The following is a 19,863-nucleotide window of genomic DNA, read 5'->3' as shown; positions in this document are numbered from 1 at the left end:
GTAAATTCCCTTCTAGACGGTTTACAACGTTCGCTCATATTCGTTAACAACAAATCACATAAAAATATACAGTAAATGTAAAATATTAGAACTCCAATGGTGGTTCGTGTAGATTTAAATCTGTGCTACTGTATTCTGAAGTTTGTTGTCAATCAAGTAAAGTTTTAAGTAACTTTCTACATAAATCTAAAAGAGACGTTTTACTCTAGCTTTAACACGTTTCTGCCAGAAAAATCATCGTTTGAAATGTAATAATTCCTACGATCTTCGTTGTTCTACAATTTTATCTAAAAATACTCTCAGTGACGTTACTTCATGTCCCAATATTTCTAAACTGAAAAAGAAAACTCACTTCCGACTCACGTAATAATCAATTAACGTACCGTGTTCTTAAGTTGTAATTCGACATAATCTTGTGACAATGCCTAAACACAGGAGTGGCACGATCTATCGGGATCCAGAGGAACTAATTACTCAGCCAACTTGATCATAATGGTGTGAAACAGGATTAGAGCGAGGGAGAGGGAGGGGGAGTCAAAGGGAGCCTGCGCCCCGCTCTGTTCTCCCCATTGTACTGCAAAAACCGATTAAGCTCCCTACCACCCACTTAAATTAACAAATTCAATTAGAAATTAACTCGTTCAATGGAAGTAAATCCAGAGTCGCCTTTCTGAAGTTACCCCCGGGGAATTGCAGCAATTTAATTAATTCCAGAAAGACTTGGGCATGTTAACAGTTAATTCCAACACGCCATAGCCGCTGTCGCCGTGGCGATTAACTCGAGTCGGGTTTAGTATTTGAGGACCTCTTTACACCTCGGCCACCGTATTAGCCAGTGTCAATAGGGTATAGGATCGGGACGGATTTTGGGTGATCAGTTTTCCTCTGACAGACCAAACCTGTTATGAACTCTTGTTAAATTAAAAGTTGTTTGTGAGGAAATCGGTCTTCGTTTGAGTCATTTGGTTTTCATATTTCATAAGTCGGATTTCAGTCGCCTTTAAGTTAGGATATTAACATTTAAAGTGAAGCGATAAAATTTTTATATTCGTAGTGTCCAGAACTAATCACCAATTGATTTACCTAGAAAGTGAATTAAGCATTGTATGTTTTAGCCATTATTTTGTATGATATAATGATATATATGCAACCTATGAAAACATGCACCGATTAACACCATTAACAACAATTAATTGTTTTCGACGCATCAAGAGTAATTAAACAATGAAATACAAATTAAAATCAGCTGCAATAAACTAACCGTACTGTTTATAACTAATCATAAGATAGGAACTCAATGACAGTATCACGAATGTTATACATGTGTTGGTGGCTGTATCAGTAGCACATTTGTTTATGCTAAAAACAATAATTTGTTGTGTTGCTGGAAGTAAATTTTCAATATTGTTTCTTTTTTAGTATTAATACTTTTGCCATTCATGAGAAGGAGGAGAGAATTTTAGTACTCCGGAAAGAAGTAAATAGTCCGCAAGCCCTCCATCAATAGCTTACTATTCCACCCCGGGATTCATAATATCGAAAAAAAATGATAAAATTATGATAATTTTTTAAACCACTTACATTTATGATAAATAATGATAATTTTTAAACCACTTACATAGGTACATCTGACTCCAACTTTCTCCTCAAAATTAACCATTTACTAATTCTGGTGCTTTAGAAACCTCTGAAGACCAAGAACTTCTAGTAACTTGGTTCTAAGAATGCTTTTCTTCCAGCACTTCGTTTTAGTAATGGCTTCCCTTAATTCATTAATTGACGGCAAGAAACTTTCAGGACCCCAATGCTGCGTTTGCCGGGTCCTTGAGTGGTTTGGGTAGAGATAACCTGAGGAGGGTAGTTACTTTCCTCCTTACTGGCCAATTCAGGAGTCAAAGGTCAATCAAAGGTAGGTTTCTATGACGATGAACCCTTGTGTCTTTTACAGACAGGAAACTGAAACTGCGGAGCATAGCCTCTTTGACTGTGTAACGCTGGCATCTAAAAGAAGGAAATTGCTGGAAGCTCTGTCTGTGGAGCATATCAAAACAACCAGACAAGGGGTCACCATTCTTCAACTCTTGGAATAAATTAACTTACGACTTCTAATCTAGAAACCATGTTGGGTCAATGAGTCGCAAGGGTGACGTGCCTCAGACTGAGAGCTACCCATTGTTCAATCAATAACTTCCCTTTCAGGACAAACTCGTCTTCATTGAAAGAATATTCGAAACTCAATTTTCCCTACATCAAAGAACGTTTTCCTAGATATTCTGATGTTTAACAGGACAATGAACAGTAGTTACTACGCCTCCTCAGGCACGCACCACAGTTTAGTACATGAACCTCGTTCTTGTGGTGTAACAGTAGGAGCATGCGCTAATCACAGCTAGAGACCCGCTAAACCTCACAGACAGAAAGTTACAGACACGATATTTTTACATGGTTTTGTCCGCCCAAAAATGTATAAAATCTCGTAGAATCTCTCTGAGGATAAATAGTTTTGATAGTAATCACCTTCTTATTTGTATCATACCTAGTTTAACTCCGATAACAATGAATATTTCAATGTTCCATAATTTAGGTCTCACCAATTTTCATGCATGTGCCTTAAACACAAATAAAGTCCACCCACCACCATTATGAGTATCTGAACAAATTAAAACGGTTGTTTGGTCATTCTGGATATAATGCATATACAAATTACTTGAATTTAATATTATTCTATAGTAACTGTATCAATATGTTTTGCCTTTTCGTCCTTTCGATTAAGTCGTATTTATACTTTGGTAATTCCTGATAGACATAGCGCTAATGGAAGCAAATTTTTACATAAAACTTCGAGTTACTCATTTTTACTATAAGATATACTATATGTTTTGGGGTTTATTTCAATTAGCACCATTCTCACTTTAAATCACAAAGTGCAACAATTTATTTCGCTCCGTGAAACTCAGAGTTACGGTTTTAAACACGTTTTATACTGTGTTCGTAGTGTCTGATCTTTCTGGCCTTTATCAAGTAGACATCGATCTGACAGTAGTTTGTTTTTGAAATACACAAAAAGGGAGGGTTAATTTAAGGGGTGAGGCTTGGTAACAAATGGGCCGGCAGTATTTATGGGACAATACTTAGTGAAATCAATTACTGGTGTGCGACAGGGTAACGAATGGGTCTTGTAATTGCTACGGGGCAGGCGGGGTCAGGGGGGGGTGGTCAGTGTCCCCTACCCCCGAAGAATGCGCCACTACCACTCCTCGGACAGCTGCTTTTTTAATACTAGCCGTTACCGTCTAAGTGATTTTCTCCGAAAGATTAACGAAGGCAGTTTTAATTTTCGCCCCGGAAACTGCCCTGAAGCGCGCCAATAATGTGGGCGCGCGGCGTTCGAACGGTGAAAACAAACACTTTTGCCTAAAATGTCTGGTACTTAAACCCCAATAAATGCTTTCCGTTACGTTACGGCCCAGTTCATTAGCAGTAAATTCTGCCTTTTGGTACTTTTGCAATGTTTTCTCAGCTCGTTTTGTTTAGTTTGTTTGACTCTTTGGGTCTATAAATGTTATGACAACAACATACGTTTTTACAGTTAATATTTCTATTTAACTAAACATTATACGCGAATATTTATTTTTTCCTTTGTACAATATGTCTTATGTTTACTTTTATAAACAGCTATACTTTCGATTTTCATTCGAAGTTAGTTCATTAATTCAAAGATTATGAAATAACACAGGAAGAAATATACGTTTTTATAATTATCTCAATCAAGGTGTATTTTAAAACTAACACAATTAGTTTTACAAGTACTTTTTCCACTATCGATTTGATTTAGGTTGTTTTCGCTCAAAACATTGTCATTTTGGTTTACATGTATGTTTGTTCGTTACATCTGTTGATCGCCGATTAAATTAACCCTATTGGGATTTTACTCTGGTGTAGAGAAGAGGGTCCGCTCGGTCGTCTACCGCAGTTGGGGATGTTCCTAGTGGGTGCTTTGAAGTAAGGGTGGACGTGCGGCAGGACAACGGCCCCAGGGTAGTCTACCGTGAGGGGCAGTTGTCGCCGGCTTGCTGTAGACTCCGACCCTTATCTTGCAGTTATTTACTTAGTATTTTACGTAAGAGACTTAGGGCAGATAGCCTACACAACTTCAAAATTTGAAAAAAGATTATTTCTGGTAGGATAAAGCTGCTAAGAATTTTTGTTATCGGACACTATAATTTTGTTATAGCCTATTTTATAAAAAAACAAAATTCTTATTTTTCTCCCTGCACTTAGATTTCTACCCTGGTAGATAAAATGATTTCATAGGATGTTATAATATAGGATTTTTCTTGTCATTGAAGATTCCATCGCTCAGTGATATAAGAAATCAGTAACACTACGTTTCGAAAACCGCAATCTGATCTCTTCCTCAAACGGATACCTAACCTTACAAACCACTTTACAATCTGTTTCCTTCGTTAAAAATAGAGATTTACAATATATTTAATTGAACTAATCATACAATGAACCAATCAGTGAAACATATTTAGGTATTACATTTTTAACCTAGTATACTAGGATATAGATAGATATAACATTATTAAGATATGGTAAAATAAAAACAGTTAAATATATGATGAAATGTATCATGCATTTGCTGTAAATACTGTGTGAATCAACATGAGTACATAGCCGAGCGATATATTACACCTCGGTGATACAAGTGATAGGCTAGATAAAAATGAGTACAGTAGAGAGAATAATGAACTTAACAATAAACAATATACGTAAACATAACCCCAGACAAAATAATATCAAGAAAAAGTGAGTAACTAACATACGGTATCGTAACAAAAGATAAACACTCCCCATTAACTTTAAGGGTTTCTTAAATGTAAAATCAAGTGCTCAGAGAACTAATATTAATGTTACCTCATGATAAAATATTCACTAGTAAAATCTAAGAATTTAGATAACCAAATAATGTACTTCGTAATGGCTTATAAAACTGTGTTTCTGTCTGACTTCAGGGCTTCGACCCATAATACTTTGAATTATTGTAATTCAAGAGACACATTTATACAGTCGACTCAGAAAAGGCACTGGGGTTTGTGAATTTACAGGTAACGCCTAGGTAATACATAACAGCATATAACATTATTAAGTAATACAAGTTATAAATCCCAGTTAAACGAATCCACTAGCCTATTGGCAAAATAAATCATCGACAATTTGATGAAAATTATCGCTTATCGTCGATAATTACACGTACATTTTAACTCATAGCGCAGAATTGCTATTAGAATAATTTTGCCATTAAAGGATGATAATGAGTCCATCACAACGAGAGGTGGATCTAGTAATCTAATTACTGCTTTCATGGTAGGTGGTTCACCGGCAAGTTATTAATTTTGGTTGATTGAGTTGATAAAACTGTTCCCCCGTTAATTGGAATCGGAGTGAACGGGCAAAAAGTTGATTAAAACGGCCAACATGTCGTCAGCGTTGGACTGAGGTTAATTATGGCACACCAGACCGCGACTGAATGTTCTGGTTCTAATGTAAGATATGGGATGTAATTGATGCCCAAAACTTTCAGCAAGGCCATTACAGTTGGTTTGGTGAACGCTTTACAAAATGTAGATTCATTCTTTTTTATTATTCCTAAGAGGGTTCATTCTATGACAGTAGCATTGTAATCATGCAATCTAAACGTTTTTTAGGGTAAAAGGTCCAAACCTATTTGCAAATGTTTGTTTACCTATCCGTGACCTCTCGACTTGTTATATTTCTTATTATTCGTTTAACCATGTTACTTTGATCACGTAAAATTCTGTTATGGTGTACTTTTACTTATTAAATTAAAAACGTTTTGTCAAGCCGATCTGATTTTGTTTGGAAATGTACATCGTTAAGTGATACAAAATATTATTATCATTATGTATGTGATCTGTTACCTAATATCCATCTCAGGTGGATAACTAACACATATCTACAATCTAGATGAAATAAAGTAAACTAGTACCGGTTGTAGGCTATTGAGAGTAATTAGAAAGGTACAAAAATTAACATTTTCTGTAAAAACTCGTGTTTATGATTATAGCATTAATAATTATGATATATCCATAAACGTAAAAAATTACAACTATTTTTACAACTTAAACTAAGTTTAAATGTAGTAGTAATTTTAATGTAACACCAATCAGTTGTTCTAAAGTTCGTTTTTGTCTATAAGAATTATGAGACCATATCAGAGCTTTATTGGACATTTTGCATAGGCTTAAATAATAAGAAATTAATTTTATACATTAGCAACAACTCAATTTTCGTTGCGAAACAAACTTCAGTAAGTAACACATTAAGACAAAAGGTCGAGCTAAAGAAAAAGTCCCAGACATTGAGATGATTAATTACAGGATTTTTTCAATCACTGGGATTTAATAATAATTTGGTTCAGTATAGGCTGAATGAAGAATGTAACTTCTTTTAGTCGGTAATTGTTTCGCTCTCAAACGCTGAGAAGCGTTATTGAAACTCTGTCAAAGCGATCTCTTACAAGAGCCATGCCCGAGAAACGTTATCGACGAGAGCTGGAAGTCTCAAAGAAAGCTCACGGAATAGAAGCAACCAGGCGAGACAACTGGCTATAAGATGGAGTCAGCAGATCCGTTTGACCGACGGAGGTCGAGACAGAGCCTTGGGAGGGAAGGGGGACTAATGCGATCAAGCCAAGAGGAGAGATTGATTGGCTGGAGCAGAGGCAGGACGGCCGTGCTGATCTGACCACTGACCACGCCCTGGCTCATTACAACAGCCGTCACCCGTCAGCAGCTAACTTGAGCTAACAGTTTAAATATAGATGGATGGCTCATTATTGTCATTCAATACAAGTTTGGCCGAGCCAAGATCCCCATTCACGTGTCTAACCTTGATAGGTCCGATTGAAACCCCTCTCGAATCGTTGAAGGAAGTTAACAACTGTCTTATAATTATGCATGAGTTTGGTGTAAAAGCTTAAAGATTTGATGAATGAGTTTCCGACTTTGATTTCCGTGGGTGTATTGTAACGGCAGTGAGTGATGTGCTTTAAGAAGATAAAAGGTTGCGAACCATTTGGGACTGTGTAAGAAATGAACTTTTTAAACAATTTATTCTGCCGGCATTTAGTAACTTGTTCCTTGAGTCTGACGTGGAAATGGTTGTAGGAATTCCTTTATTCCATTAATAATCTTTACCATAGTCAGGCGAAGGATCCTTTTTGTAAGATATCGTTACGGAATTAAATCCCTTTATTGAAATGTGAGTGTATGTTTTTTAGTATTGATGAGTATAAAAATAAACGGATAAACGATGTTATGTCTTCTTCACTTCCATTATAGTTTAATAACAAGGTTATTTATATTTAATGTGAGTTTGAAGAGAAAACCAATAAATGAATAATCATATTATCTTCCCAAAATTATCATGTTTTATTGATTACTATTTGAGTGAAGTAACTAAACAATAACTTAGTGAAATGTTTTAATTGTAATGTAATTGTCTTTAAATGAGTCTTTTTTGCAACAGATACTCATGCTTTATCGCATTGTCTTCACTGAAGCGGACTACACGAGTCACAAGTATTAATGATGTCCATTCAAGAGTTTGTAATAATAATATCAAAAACTCTATGGAGATCCTGGAGATTGAGGTCAGATTGGTGAAACAGGATTGTATAATAACGCCCTGCCGTACTCCTCTCACCAAACTTGGAAATCTCCTCTTGGACTCCAGCGAAAGGCCAACTGAGTAAGGAGACGGTGCTTGCGTACTCTAGAATTTGATTGACTAACGAGTGAGAAAGAAATGCGTGTCAATTTTTCCCTGGTTAAATTGTTATTCTAAGATGTAGATAATCCTTGGACTCCTTCTCTGTTTCTAATCAATCAACTGCAACTTCAATTGAGCCATTTTGATAAACATCTATCGTCCTTTAAAAATATACCTCGTACATAACCTTAAGGACATAGGTAACCCGAAGTTATTGCTATCGAACTAAGCGAGTGTTCGGTTGAGTATAAAATATATTCTGCTAAAACTACACAAGACTAAATAAAGGAACAATTATGATACTCATTAATTTTATGATAACCTAGCCTATCTTTATTGCAAAGTTATAGTATACTTATACAATACAATATTCCACGATTTTAGGTAACGTTTTTAAAACTACTATCCGCAAATTTGCCTAATTCTGTTAGTACTTTCATTGGTGTTGTTATATAGTATCCAAAGATTTTAGGTGAATCTGGGGCTGAAAGGGTCAATATAATGGCTTTAATACTTTTAATAAATATAACACAGCAGTTGGAGCGTCCCGATTGTCTTGCAGCCAGTAATCGGCATGTTTACTCTAGAAGCGTCAGATCTACAGCCACAACCCTAACCCCAGTCACAGGTTGTAGTACAAGGGTAACTGTAACCATCTGCCCGTACACCCCACAATCCCAGAGGATTAAACACTCGGCCGTCGGCGCTGCACGGCAGGGTGCCTGTTATTGCCGGCCGCGCCGATTTTCCCGCGTCTCCTCCATGTATACACTTATAATGAGGCAGGGCGCGTGGCTGCCGCGCGCCGCAAACCTAATCATTATCCGATTCCTTCGGGGCTTTTTGAACAAGTGCGATGTTGACTGACCCCGGGTTCGATTACGTGGGAACGGTCGCCGCCCGAGGTTTTGATTCCATTAGATAATGATGATGCACAGTCGGAAGTCCGGGCCACGTATTGTACTCCGGTCACCATTATCTGTGTGATTAATAAATGGTATTATGGTGAACGTCAATGTGGGACTGCAGAACGAAGCAGGAGTTGGCTCAGTTCGGGACAAATGATTTGCGTGGGACAAACGTTATTGTGTCGTTGTGCATTTTCTCCTGCCAAACCATTGGTTGGGCTTGAAAGCTTGGTTATGGAGAAAGGGAATTCAGTCGTTGGAGGATCCAATGGGTGTTTAAGCAATGCTTCACCGCTTAAAGTAGTGCATCTTTGCATATTCAAACATATATCTAAAGCGGAAAATGTGTATCGGACATAAAAAATATATGAAGTGGACAATATTCTACGATTCTCTTGGAAGTGGTCCCGATTCCATTGAAACCCACGTACTGCTTCATCAGTGTGAGCCCTACTGACAACTATAAGTTAAAAATCAAATTGAAAAAAACCGAATCTTCTTCAAAACTAATTTGATTACATGTTCCAATACAATTCCAAATAGTTAATGAACATTACTTTTACATACGTACTAACTTATAAATTGTGTAAAACGTTACATTTTACAATATAAAATTTACGTTACTCTGGAAAAATAAAAAAAATAAAACTATGTATCATCTCCAGTACGGTAAACTGGGTTACCTACTCTCAATACAGGGTGGAAAGAGTGCTAAGTCTATTATTTTGTTGTTTTTCAAAGAGTAAAACTTGCAAATAACAGGTTTGTTTTAGTATTTCACTGTATTACACAAACAAAAAACCAACATGGTCAATATTATTTTAAACTGTCTTAATCAAACATTATTGGACACGTCCTAATAACTCGTGAGTAAATTCTAAGGATATTGAGGATGCTAGTAAATTAAGAGGGTATGAGGTTTTGAAATCGTTAGAGTAGAACAAGCTCTATATTTGTATATTCATTTCCTGTACCTTGATTTATTGATTATTCTGCAGCTTCCCTTGTATTATCCTTCTACAGCTAGGAGAATTTAAATCTGAAATTATTAAATTATTTGGAGAGTTATTAGAACCAATAATTTCTGCATGTCAGTCTGTCTGTTCGCCCGCACGATATTTTGAAAACAAACTGACTTATAACTGTTTTTAATTTTGCCTAAACCTTCGTTTATATATTAGAATCACTGAGATCGATAATGGTGCATGTCACTCCATAGGCTTGGCTGAGCGCTAATACTTTCAAATTGGTCTTACGGATACCATTATTGCAACGAGAAAATAGCAGAGTAGCAAAAGAAAAAGATTGAAAATGCAATCTTAAAACTTGGTGCAATATTTGATTTCAGCGCACTCTTACATTGTAGTATTCTCCCTAGCTCACCTTAACTAACAATGCAATGGAACATAATTTAATGAACAAAAATGGGAACGCATTATGTCGAAAGAAACCCCTAGAAAGATTTCATCTGTTGACTTTAAATTGTGCATGAAACTTTATTTCTACTAGATAAGAATGTTCCATGATTGTGCATACCCAACCCGAGAATTTGGCTGAGCGTTATTGAAGAGACTCTGTATGCTGACACAGTTTCTTTACTATTGGAGAGAATGTAACGATGAACTTGTGACTGTCCGTCTTTCTTTCTATCTGACCACAGGACATATCGAGGATGAAAGGAGAAAGATGTAAATTGATCCAATCATAACTTCTCATGTATTTCATGTACAAAGCAGTGAATATAAATTCACCTAATCGACGTGCCAATATTGCGATCAAAGGTATTAAAGACTGACAAACTCGATAATTTGTCACCGCCTCTAATGACCCTGGTTGATCAAAAGGTGACAGGCACAAACAAGACGGCAGATACACGACACACAAAACATCTGATTGGCAATGAGCTCCGCAGCAGCTCTGCAGACACGGTCATCAATAACCGCAGCTGTAATTAGACACTAATTAATGTTACCTTGTCTTGACTAATGACCGGACTAATTACTTAGTCGATACTGCCACCGGCTCCTAGTTAACTGGAATTACTCACGCCCGAGATGGGGAGCTACTTTTGCCGGTAAGATAGGTTTTCAGAAATGGTATTACTTCTTCTCATACATAACATTAAATTTGTGATCATCCTATATAAATAAATAATAATTTTGTTGTTTACAACACCCAAACTAGTTTTTGTCTTACGACGGCTATAAAACAATAATAACATAGTCACTGAACTATAGTTCAGAATCAATATTATTACTTTCTTATTGAACACCAATTCCCCCTTAAAAAAACGTATCTTATTCTGGGTCTCGTTTTTATCCTTCTACAATTCGTCAACTTTCTTTTCACTCTTTAACGCGCATAAAGATTACGAATATAGTACTATCCCACAACTGTTTTGAATATTTTAGTTCAATTAATTGTTTATGCCACAAAAATAAGTTAGTGACTCTTTTGTTAACAGCAGACAATTCAGGAAATGTTTCTTTACTAAAAACAGTTGTGGGATTTGCCATTTGGAGTACCTACCATATATAATTATGAAGAACAAATCGAAAAAGTTTAGGAAAAATTCAAATAAAAAAAATTAAGAAAAGTAACTTCATATTTGAGGTTTCTTCCATTCTTATTATATGGTCTATTTTTTTTAAAGCAAGCGTACTTCTAATTACTATATTTCGTAAGTTTTCAGTTATATACGTTTAATACCAGCATTTTAATTTTAATCACGCTTAATTACAACCATTTACATCACAAACTGGTAACTTAAATGAATAGTATTCAGAGTGTTTGTATATTTTACATTTAAACGAGTTGATTACCGACATATGTTATAACAATGCCATATAAGTAGATCTAATTACCACAGGTCAGAAGAATTGAAGATTGATTTAATGAAGAACGATGACGGGTGATGCATTAAAGTCAGGAAGTGTGAATAATTCACAATCTTACACATCCAAGACAGCCTTCAGGCTTACGATAATCTAAAATACGGCAATTTTAAAGCTGGATAACTTCCTCTAGAATCCGGCTTAGAGACAAATCCCAGAAATTCAGAGTCAAACGATGGTGTAAACAACCACATAAGTTCACATGTAAGGTGTGGATTGATATGCACCTTAAGTAGCATGTGACATGAAGTAGGCTAACGGGCGTTTTCTTTACCTTCTATTAAACCATTCCTCGAACCTGAACTCCAACTCAGTTATAGTGACAATACTAATTTGCTAAAGTGTGGATTTTATGATGAAAAAATTTTTCTCGCAATTCAGTAGTGTAGGCTATTTCAAAACTAGAGTGGAAATGTGGATTCCTGGTTAGAACACTTTAAAAATACGAGCACTGGAAAACGACATTTTCCCCACGAGTTTGAACACTATTTCAGTAATTATATGTTTCATGATACATCATAAATGAGTACTATGATTATTAATATTATATAATTTATTTCAAAACACAGTGAAACAGTACCTAAGATATGAATCAGGTAATTGAATGTAACAATACTGTGGAACTAATAACTGATTTTCGCTACTAGTGAGAATATCACATCCTCGCTATTGAGGATATCATCGGCATTATCCAGGAAGTATCGTAAATATACAGTTTAATGGTCGTTGACCCAAAATCAAATTACGATATAGAATATTAAGGGAAATTTAAAAACTAACATCTACCTTAAACTTCTTTATATCGGCAGCTTATTACGCTCTGCTTGGACATGTACTTCGAGAGATGTCCAGAAGCTCGTCAACATTCAAAGGAAGAACACGTTAATCCTTAAAGCTTATGAATTGTGAGGTACTCCATGTCCTAAGGATCCGTACGGTTTGTTGCAGGTATGGTTCCAGAACAGGAGGGCGAAGTGGCGGAAGACGGAGAAGTGCTGGGGCAGATCCACCATCATGGCGGAGTACGGCCTGTACGGAGCGATGGTGCGGCACTCCCTGCCGCTTCCAGAGACCATACTCAAGAGCGCGAAGGAGAACGAGTGTGTCGCCCCCTGGCTGCTAGGTACGGCTCACTCACACACTCACTCCGGTAGTAAGTATGATCTTGGCTGGCGTCCTCCCCCTATCAGCCTCGGGGTCCACCACGGGACACTGTGTGGAGTCGTGAAAAAGATCCCACGGTAATTTGCTTTAGTGCTCTATGCAGACAAGGTCTTCTCCATTGGTTCGCCAGACAGTAGATCCACTACTTGAAATTCCAATAATAAATTCAAAATTATAGACTAATTTGTATAGTCTAGGTGCCCAAGGCCAATTTGCATTGTTTAGACCCACAATCTAATTCTTCGTGAAATCAATGAGGAATTTCCACTTAGAAATAAACCAATCGCCAGCCGTATTAGATATATCAAACCATTATGTTTCTCGGATCACAGTATTGTAGCTTGATACACTTAAAATCAACCGTCAAACACAAACACCATACTCATATTAGCGTAAACATACGAAAAAAGAGACTAAATCTAACCACTAAATAAACATTTCTGCTTTAATAGGGTTACCTGAATTTAATTTAACTTTAATTATCATGTCCGACGGTTGCTTTTAGTTGTACCAAGCTAATAAAAATGTTATCTTAGAAAGAAAGTTGTGTATATCTTTAACCCTTCTATACCCTCAAATTTCGACCAACAACAAAAGTACTGATTGAGGCTGACGACCGCTTTCTCTCCCGGGTAAAATTACTCCACTCTCTTCACGAGAAACTATATCATGTTCCAATGCAATGCAAATTGGCTATCAGTATTAGAACACAAAATAAACAATGAAAGCCCTTTCCACCATGAGATTAACTGAAGTAATTTTTGTTGACCAATATTTCATGAATAAATTCGTAATATTCCGTTTTACAAAATATCAATACGTGTTTCTCTTATTTCCTTCAAGACGTCCGATTTCCTTTGTAACCTTTCTATAATTTCTTGGATATTATCATAAACCAAGGACTTAAAATCAAGTCTCTTAAGGAGGCGATTTAAATATGGTCTGATTACATTTATTCTAATGTTTTTTAATTTAAGAGGCGCTTCAGCTTAGTGCTGATTTCGAAAACACACGTTTTAGACATACAAAATTACAGGTGATAAATGTATTCCTCACATTCATATTTAGTAATCATACATTTTAAATATTAAACATTAACGCATAGGAACTAGGCTATTGAGTAAAACGTTGTTTCAAGGTTATGATAACACAATACAAGTAATAACTTAAAATACGATTGTTATAACTTAGTATACAAAATAGGTCTGACATTATTACTAACGAGGATTGCAAGGCCACGCTTGGCATTGGCCCTTATGGACTTTGCGTTGCGGAAGGATTTTTTACGTTTCAACATAATCGTCACCAAACGTTAAACCTAGCTCCAACCCTCACCATGTCCCAACGCCTATATAGATCTCTTGGAAACGATGAGTAGGCTAGTTTTATATTATTTAGTAACTACTGTACCCGATTCTTTCAAATTTAAAATACTTCTCCATTAAAAGGCAAAATAGAGAGACAAAAACGACAATACTATATCATTACTTTTTAAGATTCTATTTTATAAATTTCTACAGTTTTCCATGTAGGCCCTAACAAAATAATTTGTGACCAGTTATTTAAAATAACGTTCTTAAAATGAAAAAGAATTGTGCATCTTTAGCCGTTTGAACGATTAGATGGGGTTTTGTGATCACTGATAAATTATATTGGTAAGGGCAAACCAAAAACACTAATCATGAAATTTAGAGTTACTTAGTTTTATGATCAGGATAGCAACTATTTGACGTAGGAGTCAGTAAATATACTCGCTTCCAAAAGTTAATGAAGATTCGAGTCAAATTTACTTTCCTTCAATGTAGGATGTATGCCAAATCCTAGTTTGTTCAGGCCCATATTTACCAATATAACATTATTTTTGAGAATAAGCGGGCAGTACGGTAGGTAGGCCTACATCATGATGTCTGATCCTAGCTTATTACGTAACCACAGAATGTAAGAAAACGTGGTGTTTAAAGCGAGCATTTTATTCCCCGATTTGGCGTGGGAGGAAGGGAGGGGGTGGGTGGCTCTGAGGAGGCGAATGTTGTAACCTAATATGATTCCCACTAATTGCGAAAAGCATGTGTAGAGTACCACACCCTCGGCACCAGAGTGGCAGTAAATGCACTCACACAATTAAGGTATCTCGGGCCATCCGCAAACAATCCAGAAAATGTTAAACCGCGTCATCTGGGACCCGAAATGGAAGAAAAAGCGCGTAATCGCGCACTCCCTCACATATCATCGTTAGACGCTCCGGGCTTTGTTTTATTCCCACCCCGCCACTGTGGGGAGGGGGGAGGTCCGCCCCGGGGTTGGTCAATATCCGGAACACAAAAATACCCCCACTACCGAGTGTGGCTCGGCGGGTGAGGCGGGCGAGCTAGCTAGATTGTCTCAGATAAGCGCACACGTGCCTCCAGGCTGATTACATGGTAACGAGATAACTCAGTTTACTTGGTTAAGGGTGAACGATAAGCCATAACTTCACAAACAAGCTTACTTATTACCTATTTAATATAAATTTGATTAACGACACACATGTTATTTAAATTAATAATGGTGTAAAATCATCACCATAATTAATTTTACAATAACCATTCTTTGTGGTTTTAGGGGGCCTGATAATGTTATCTCCAAATGCTATACATGAAGCGTACGCTACTTTGTTCAAATTTATTTTATTTTGTTGACATAATTCTTAAATCTTTGATTCCCTAGTCTTTGAATCACCAACTCAATAAAATAAAATTTGTTTTTATTTCCCTTTAAATTTTATCCTGGATTGATACTGAACAATGGATTCTAAACAAAATTTTTAAAGTGTCTTGATAAGAGTTTAAGCTTAGCTTCCCAAACTACTCGTAGAAACGTAGGGCCGTTTTGTTATCCTACACTCACCAAAACCACCAAGACTGCTCCATACGTTTGTATACATTCTAATATTAGATTGATCTCTCAGGCATTTATCACACCCTCTAGAATTCTATTTTATTGCGTGATAGATACTAGGTTAAGATTTTTCCTTTGTGCATTCCACACTGAAGACTAAGGACATTTCAAAATAAGATAAGATAGGACCGTTACCCAAACCCCATTCTTATAAAATAAGTTAAGTTATACTTCCGCCAGATACAAAGTCTCATTATAATGATTACAATGCGATGGGTTTATGCAGACTGCAGGCTAATACCTTTAGAGTAGACTTCTGTAGAACAAAGTAGAATTCTGCTTAGTCCTTAATAGCGTACTTTTAGGTTGTAGAGGAGTAGTTACTAATCCACAATTACAATCAACAGATTGCCCTGTTGAGTATTTAAATACGCTATTGATAGCACAGTTCATTTGCTGCATTGTAACTAACGGAAATTCTATGTCTTAGGCATGCATCGCAAGTCGCTGGAGGCCGCAGATCAGTTGAAGGATGACAACACGTGTACAACCAGCGACAAAGAGGAGGATGACGGTGACCACCAGGAATCTACATCCTCCAAGAGCGAACTGAGTGGGCCTCCGAGCCACAACGGCGATAAAGGACAAGAGCAGGACCTCAGGCTGCCTCAGGACATGGGCCGGACAGACCCCGAGCAGTTCCGAAACAACTCCATCGCCTGCCTTAGGGCAAAGGTGAGACAGCATTACTCACTCAATAAGGACAAAAGCTATGGTGAGGAAGATTGAAAAATAAAAAGATCCTTAATCAGATAGTGTAGGCCTGAATTAAAATCCAACTTCAAACCTGGTTTCTTTACGTGTCACAGATAGGTTTCGAAAAAGCTTACAAAGCTAAATAAACAAAACTTTACTAAATCGTAAAAACAGATATATTCTAACGTAAATCCACCAATAGCTTTTTACATGTCTCACAGTTATGATACACAACTTTGAACAATTATTAAAAGAATAGTAATTAATCGAACGTTACATTTTCAAACTACGAAGAAAATGTGGTTGTAGTTTTTATGATTTAACTATTAATACTACCTGCCAAAAATTGTCCTTTAAGACATTTCTAGGAGCACAATAATACTACGTCCAAAACCTGAAATTTATTAACACCTACAGGTCGTTTTGTATAAAGCGTCGTTCAACAGTTTGATTCAGTGAATTGATTGACAAGAAAGTAAGTTTGAGCAAATTCATTGGTTTAAGTTTTTGTTCAATAAACAAGACAACTTTACAAAAACATTTTAGAATAACACAATAGATAAGACAAGAAATCTGAATGATTACTTCTTAGAGTGTGGTCTTTGATGTGCTTGGATCTTACAAATCGATTTAGCCCTTGAACGTTTTACTTCTCAACCATCATTTTCTCCTGTGAATTACTGTTAGTATGATCGATGATGATGGTTTGTTATTGCACCTGTTACAAATCTTTTGAAGACGAGGTGTAGCTAAACTCCGTCTGTTACAGGCGCAGGAACACAGCGCAAAGCTGCTGAGCCTCTCCGCGGACGCCCTCATGTTGGTCAACAACCAGCTGATGAGGAGCCGCATGCAAGGGGTGGGGATGGGCAACCCCTGCGACGCCAACGCCAACAGCCTCCACCACCTGCCGGTACCGATGCCTGGGGCCGGGCCTGAGGTCGCCTCTTCGGACACCTCATCGTCTCTCTTCTGACCCGAGGAGCGTCCAGAGACCGAGCTGAACCGGCGCCAGGACTGAGTGGCTCGAGGAGTGCGGACTTTCCTCAGGACCTACTTAGCTCCAGCTCAGCTTTGACGTTTGATGGCGGTGAACCGTTCGTGGTTAGCGATTTCTAACGTTTTCTTCCGTTATCCACCGAGAACCGAAAGGTGTCTGTAGAAGACACCGTCCTCTGACCTTATTGTGACCAACAGGGAAATATTTGACGTCCAACACACGATAGGATTGATAAAGCTTTCGATTTTTATTGGCACTTACGAAAATATGAATTTATTAACTTTATCATAAGCACAGTTTATATTTTGTGATTATATTAAACACTTTTGTCATTAAATCTTCGAAAAATGTGTTGATAAATCTAATTTGAAGATCTCTTATTGCTAATACTTCTGTTGTGTTTAATAACTTTAGATTATTTTAATTCAGATTTTTTTAAAGTATTTTGTGTTTGGTTTATGAATTTAAATTGTTATTTGTATTTAAAATATGATTTATAAACCTACTGTTGAGTATATTACTGTAGATATATCTGTTTGGGTACAACTTTATATATGATTTCTCAAACTAAAACTACACTTTTCATAATTATATCTCTTATACCAAGAAAGTTTGTGTCCCTTTTCAATTCAAAATGTTTGTAAATTGGGTTTTCAAAATCATCGTACCTATAACTTATGTCAATTAATAATAAAACAAAAATATCAATATACTATTTTATCTTTCAATATCAAAACATACCTTAATGGCTAAAAAGTATTTATTTGTTCGAGACAACTGTTTCCTTAGCTAATACAATCCCAACTAATCAGTCTGTTTGAGATATCAATTGTTTAGTTAATAAAAAAATTATTGTTTATTAAGTTTTCGTTTCTTCCTATTTTAAGTTACCATAAGCTAATCTGTACTTTACAAGCTCTCCTCTAGTGGTTTATGACGTTCATACATTCTAATGTATTGTATTTAAACAACGAAGAAAACAGACTAATTACTAAGTGACGGTGATAGTGAAGTGATAGTGACTCAAGTGACAGCGGGCGCCGGGCTAACTACTACTACTTTTCTAAGTGCAATATTTGCGGCGTATTTGTAATATTTTATTGGTAATAATGAATTGTACATTATAAAGCAACTAATGTAAATAGACGGTCAACAGCGAATAAAGTATTTCAAGTGTATTTTGTATTCTATTATGTAATTAATTTTGTTATATAGAATTTAGCTTTACAATCCGAATCAAAAATTTATTAGGTTTGTTTGGCACATTGTACCGTACAGGTGTAAATCCAAAGTTAAATAATAATTGGAGCAGTCGTTAAACAATCAGACTTGTGAATGAATATACCCTATTTTTAATGGATAGTATATTTTGTTAATGATAACAATTTAAAGAAATAATATTAATTTTAAATTAATCGAAACAATATGCATTTTATGTACAGCAGACCATACCAAATTTATTACAGATAAACAGTTTTATGAAATTAAGAATTAAAAAGCTATATATCACTAAAATTATAATAAATTTTCAAATAAGTAAATGAAATTAATTGACAAAACATGATCCGGAAAAGAATGAAATAAATATTAAATTCAAAATGTATGAGAAAAGTACTTTAGTTATAATACGAAAGCCTTTTACTCTTGCTTAATCTTTACGATTGTAAACGCACAATCATAAAAAATGTTTATATATATATATATATATATATATATATATATATATATATATATATATAAACACGTTATATATATAATTAAGGAATAATATTGAAATTGTATAATAATTTAGTTTGTTCTCAAGCCTGATTGTTTGCCGAGCCGAGAGTGCAGCGACTAGACGTGCTCTGAATGACCACAACGAAGTTTGACTATTTCACGCTAGCAACAATATTTTTGTAATGTACGGTAGGGCGGGGCAGGCGCTGGCGGTACGAAGCGCCGGTACCTCGTGCAGTATCAGTTTTGTTGGTGTAAGTAGAGTCCATGTTCAGTCTGTATCCGTTTAGATGTGAACCATTTCAATAAAATATCACATGTACTTAACAAATCTCTCGTTTACTTATTTTCCTTGCCCTTCCACAAATATGTGCTCTCTTTACTGATATAATAGGAGATCATATTTTAAACTATTTTAGTGCACAGACAAATTTGTATTAATTTATTTAAGCTATGGAGCTACGTTGTTGTAATATGTTACAATTAATTTTCTAATATCTGTTAAACTAAGTATTACAGTAGGGGTCTACTATTTCCACGAAGTACAAACATTTCAGGACTTTGGATTAATTTTTTAATTAAATCACTTAATTTTTGAAATTGAGTCATATTATCTTTAGTTATAAAATATTGCCAGGCAAATAACAATTTTTTTCTAATAGTGAATTATTTTTTGTGTGTTGATTTATATTATTATTGAAAGATGAATTAATAAATTCTACATGTTTAGTTTGCAGAAAACTATGTA

At 35.9% G+C, this 19,863-nt stretch overlaps 1 protein-coding gene across 1 annotated transcript in view; it reads left to right on the top strand.

Moving 5' to 3' along the window:
• The window catches only part of LOC124357119 (visual system homeobox 2-like), a 193,882-nt gene extending 174,771 nt beyond the window's left edge, over positions 1–19,111 (top strand). The window contains exons 5-7 of the mRNA XM_046808589.1: positions 12,548–12,722; positions 16,131–16,375; positions 17,166–19,111. Coding sequence (XP_046664545.1) covers positions 12,548–12,722; positions 16,131–16,375; positions 17,166–17,372 — 627 coding nt within the window. The 3' untranslated portion in view covers positions 17,373–19,111. The remainder of the gene's footprint in view (positions 1–12,547; positions 12,723–16,130; positions 16,376–17,165) is intronic.
• The last annotated feature ends 752 nt before the right edge of the window (positions 19,112–19,863 follow it).

This window comes from Homalodisca vitripennis, chromosome 3 (assembly GCF_021130785.1).
Source record: "Homalodisca vitripennis isolate AUS2020 chromosome 3, UT_GWSS_2.1, whole genome shotgun sequence".
NCBI classification, from domain to species: domain Eukaryota; kingdom Metazoa; phylum Arthropoda; class Insecta; order Hemiptera; family Cicadellidae; genus Homalodisca; species Homalodisca vitripennis.
Note: the sequence above shows the minus strand (reverse complement) of the source record. Positions and strands in the feature narration are given on the sequence as shown.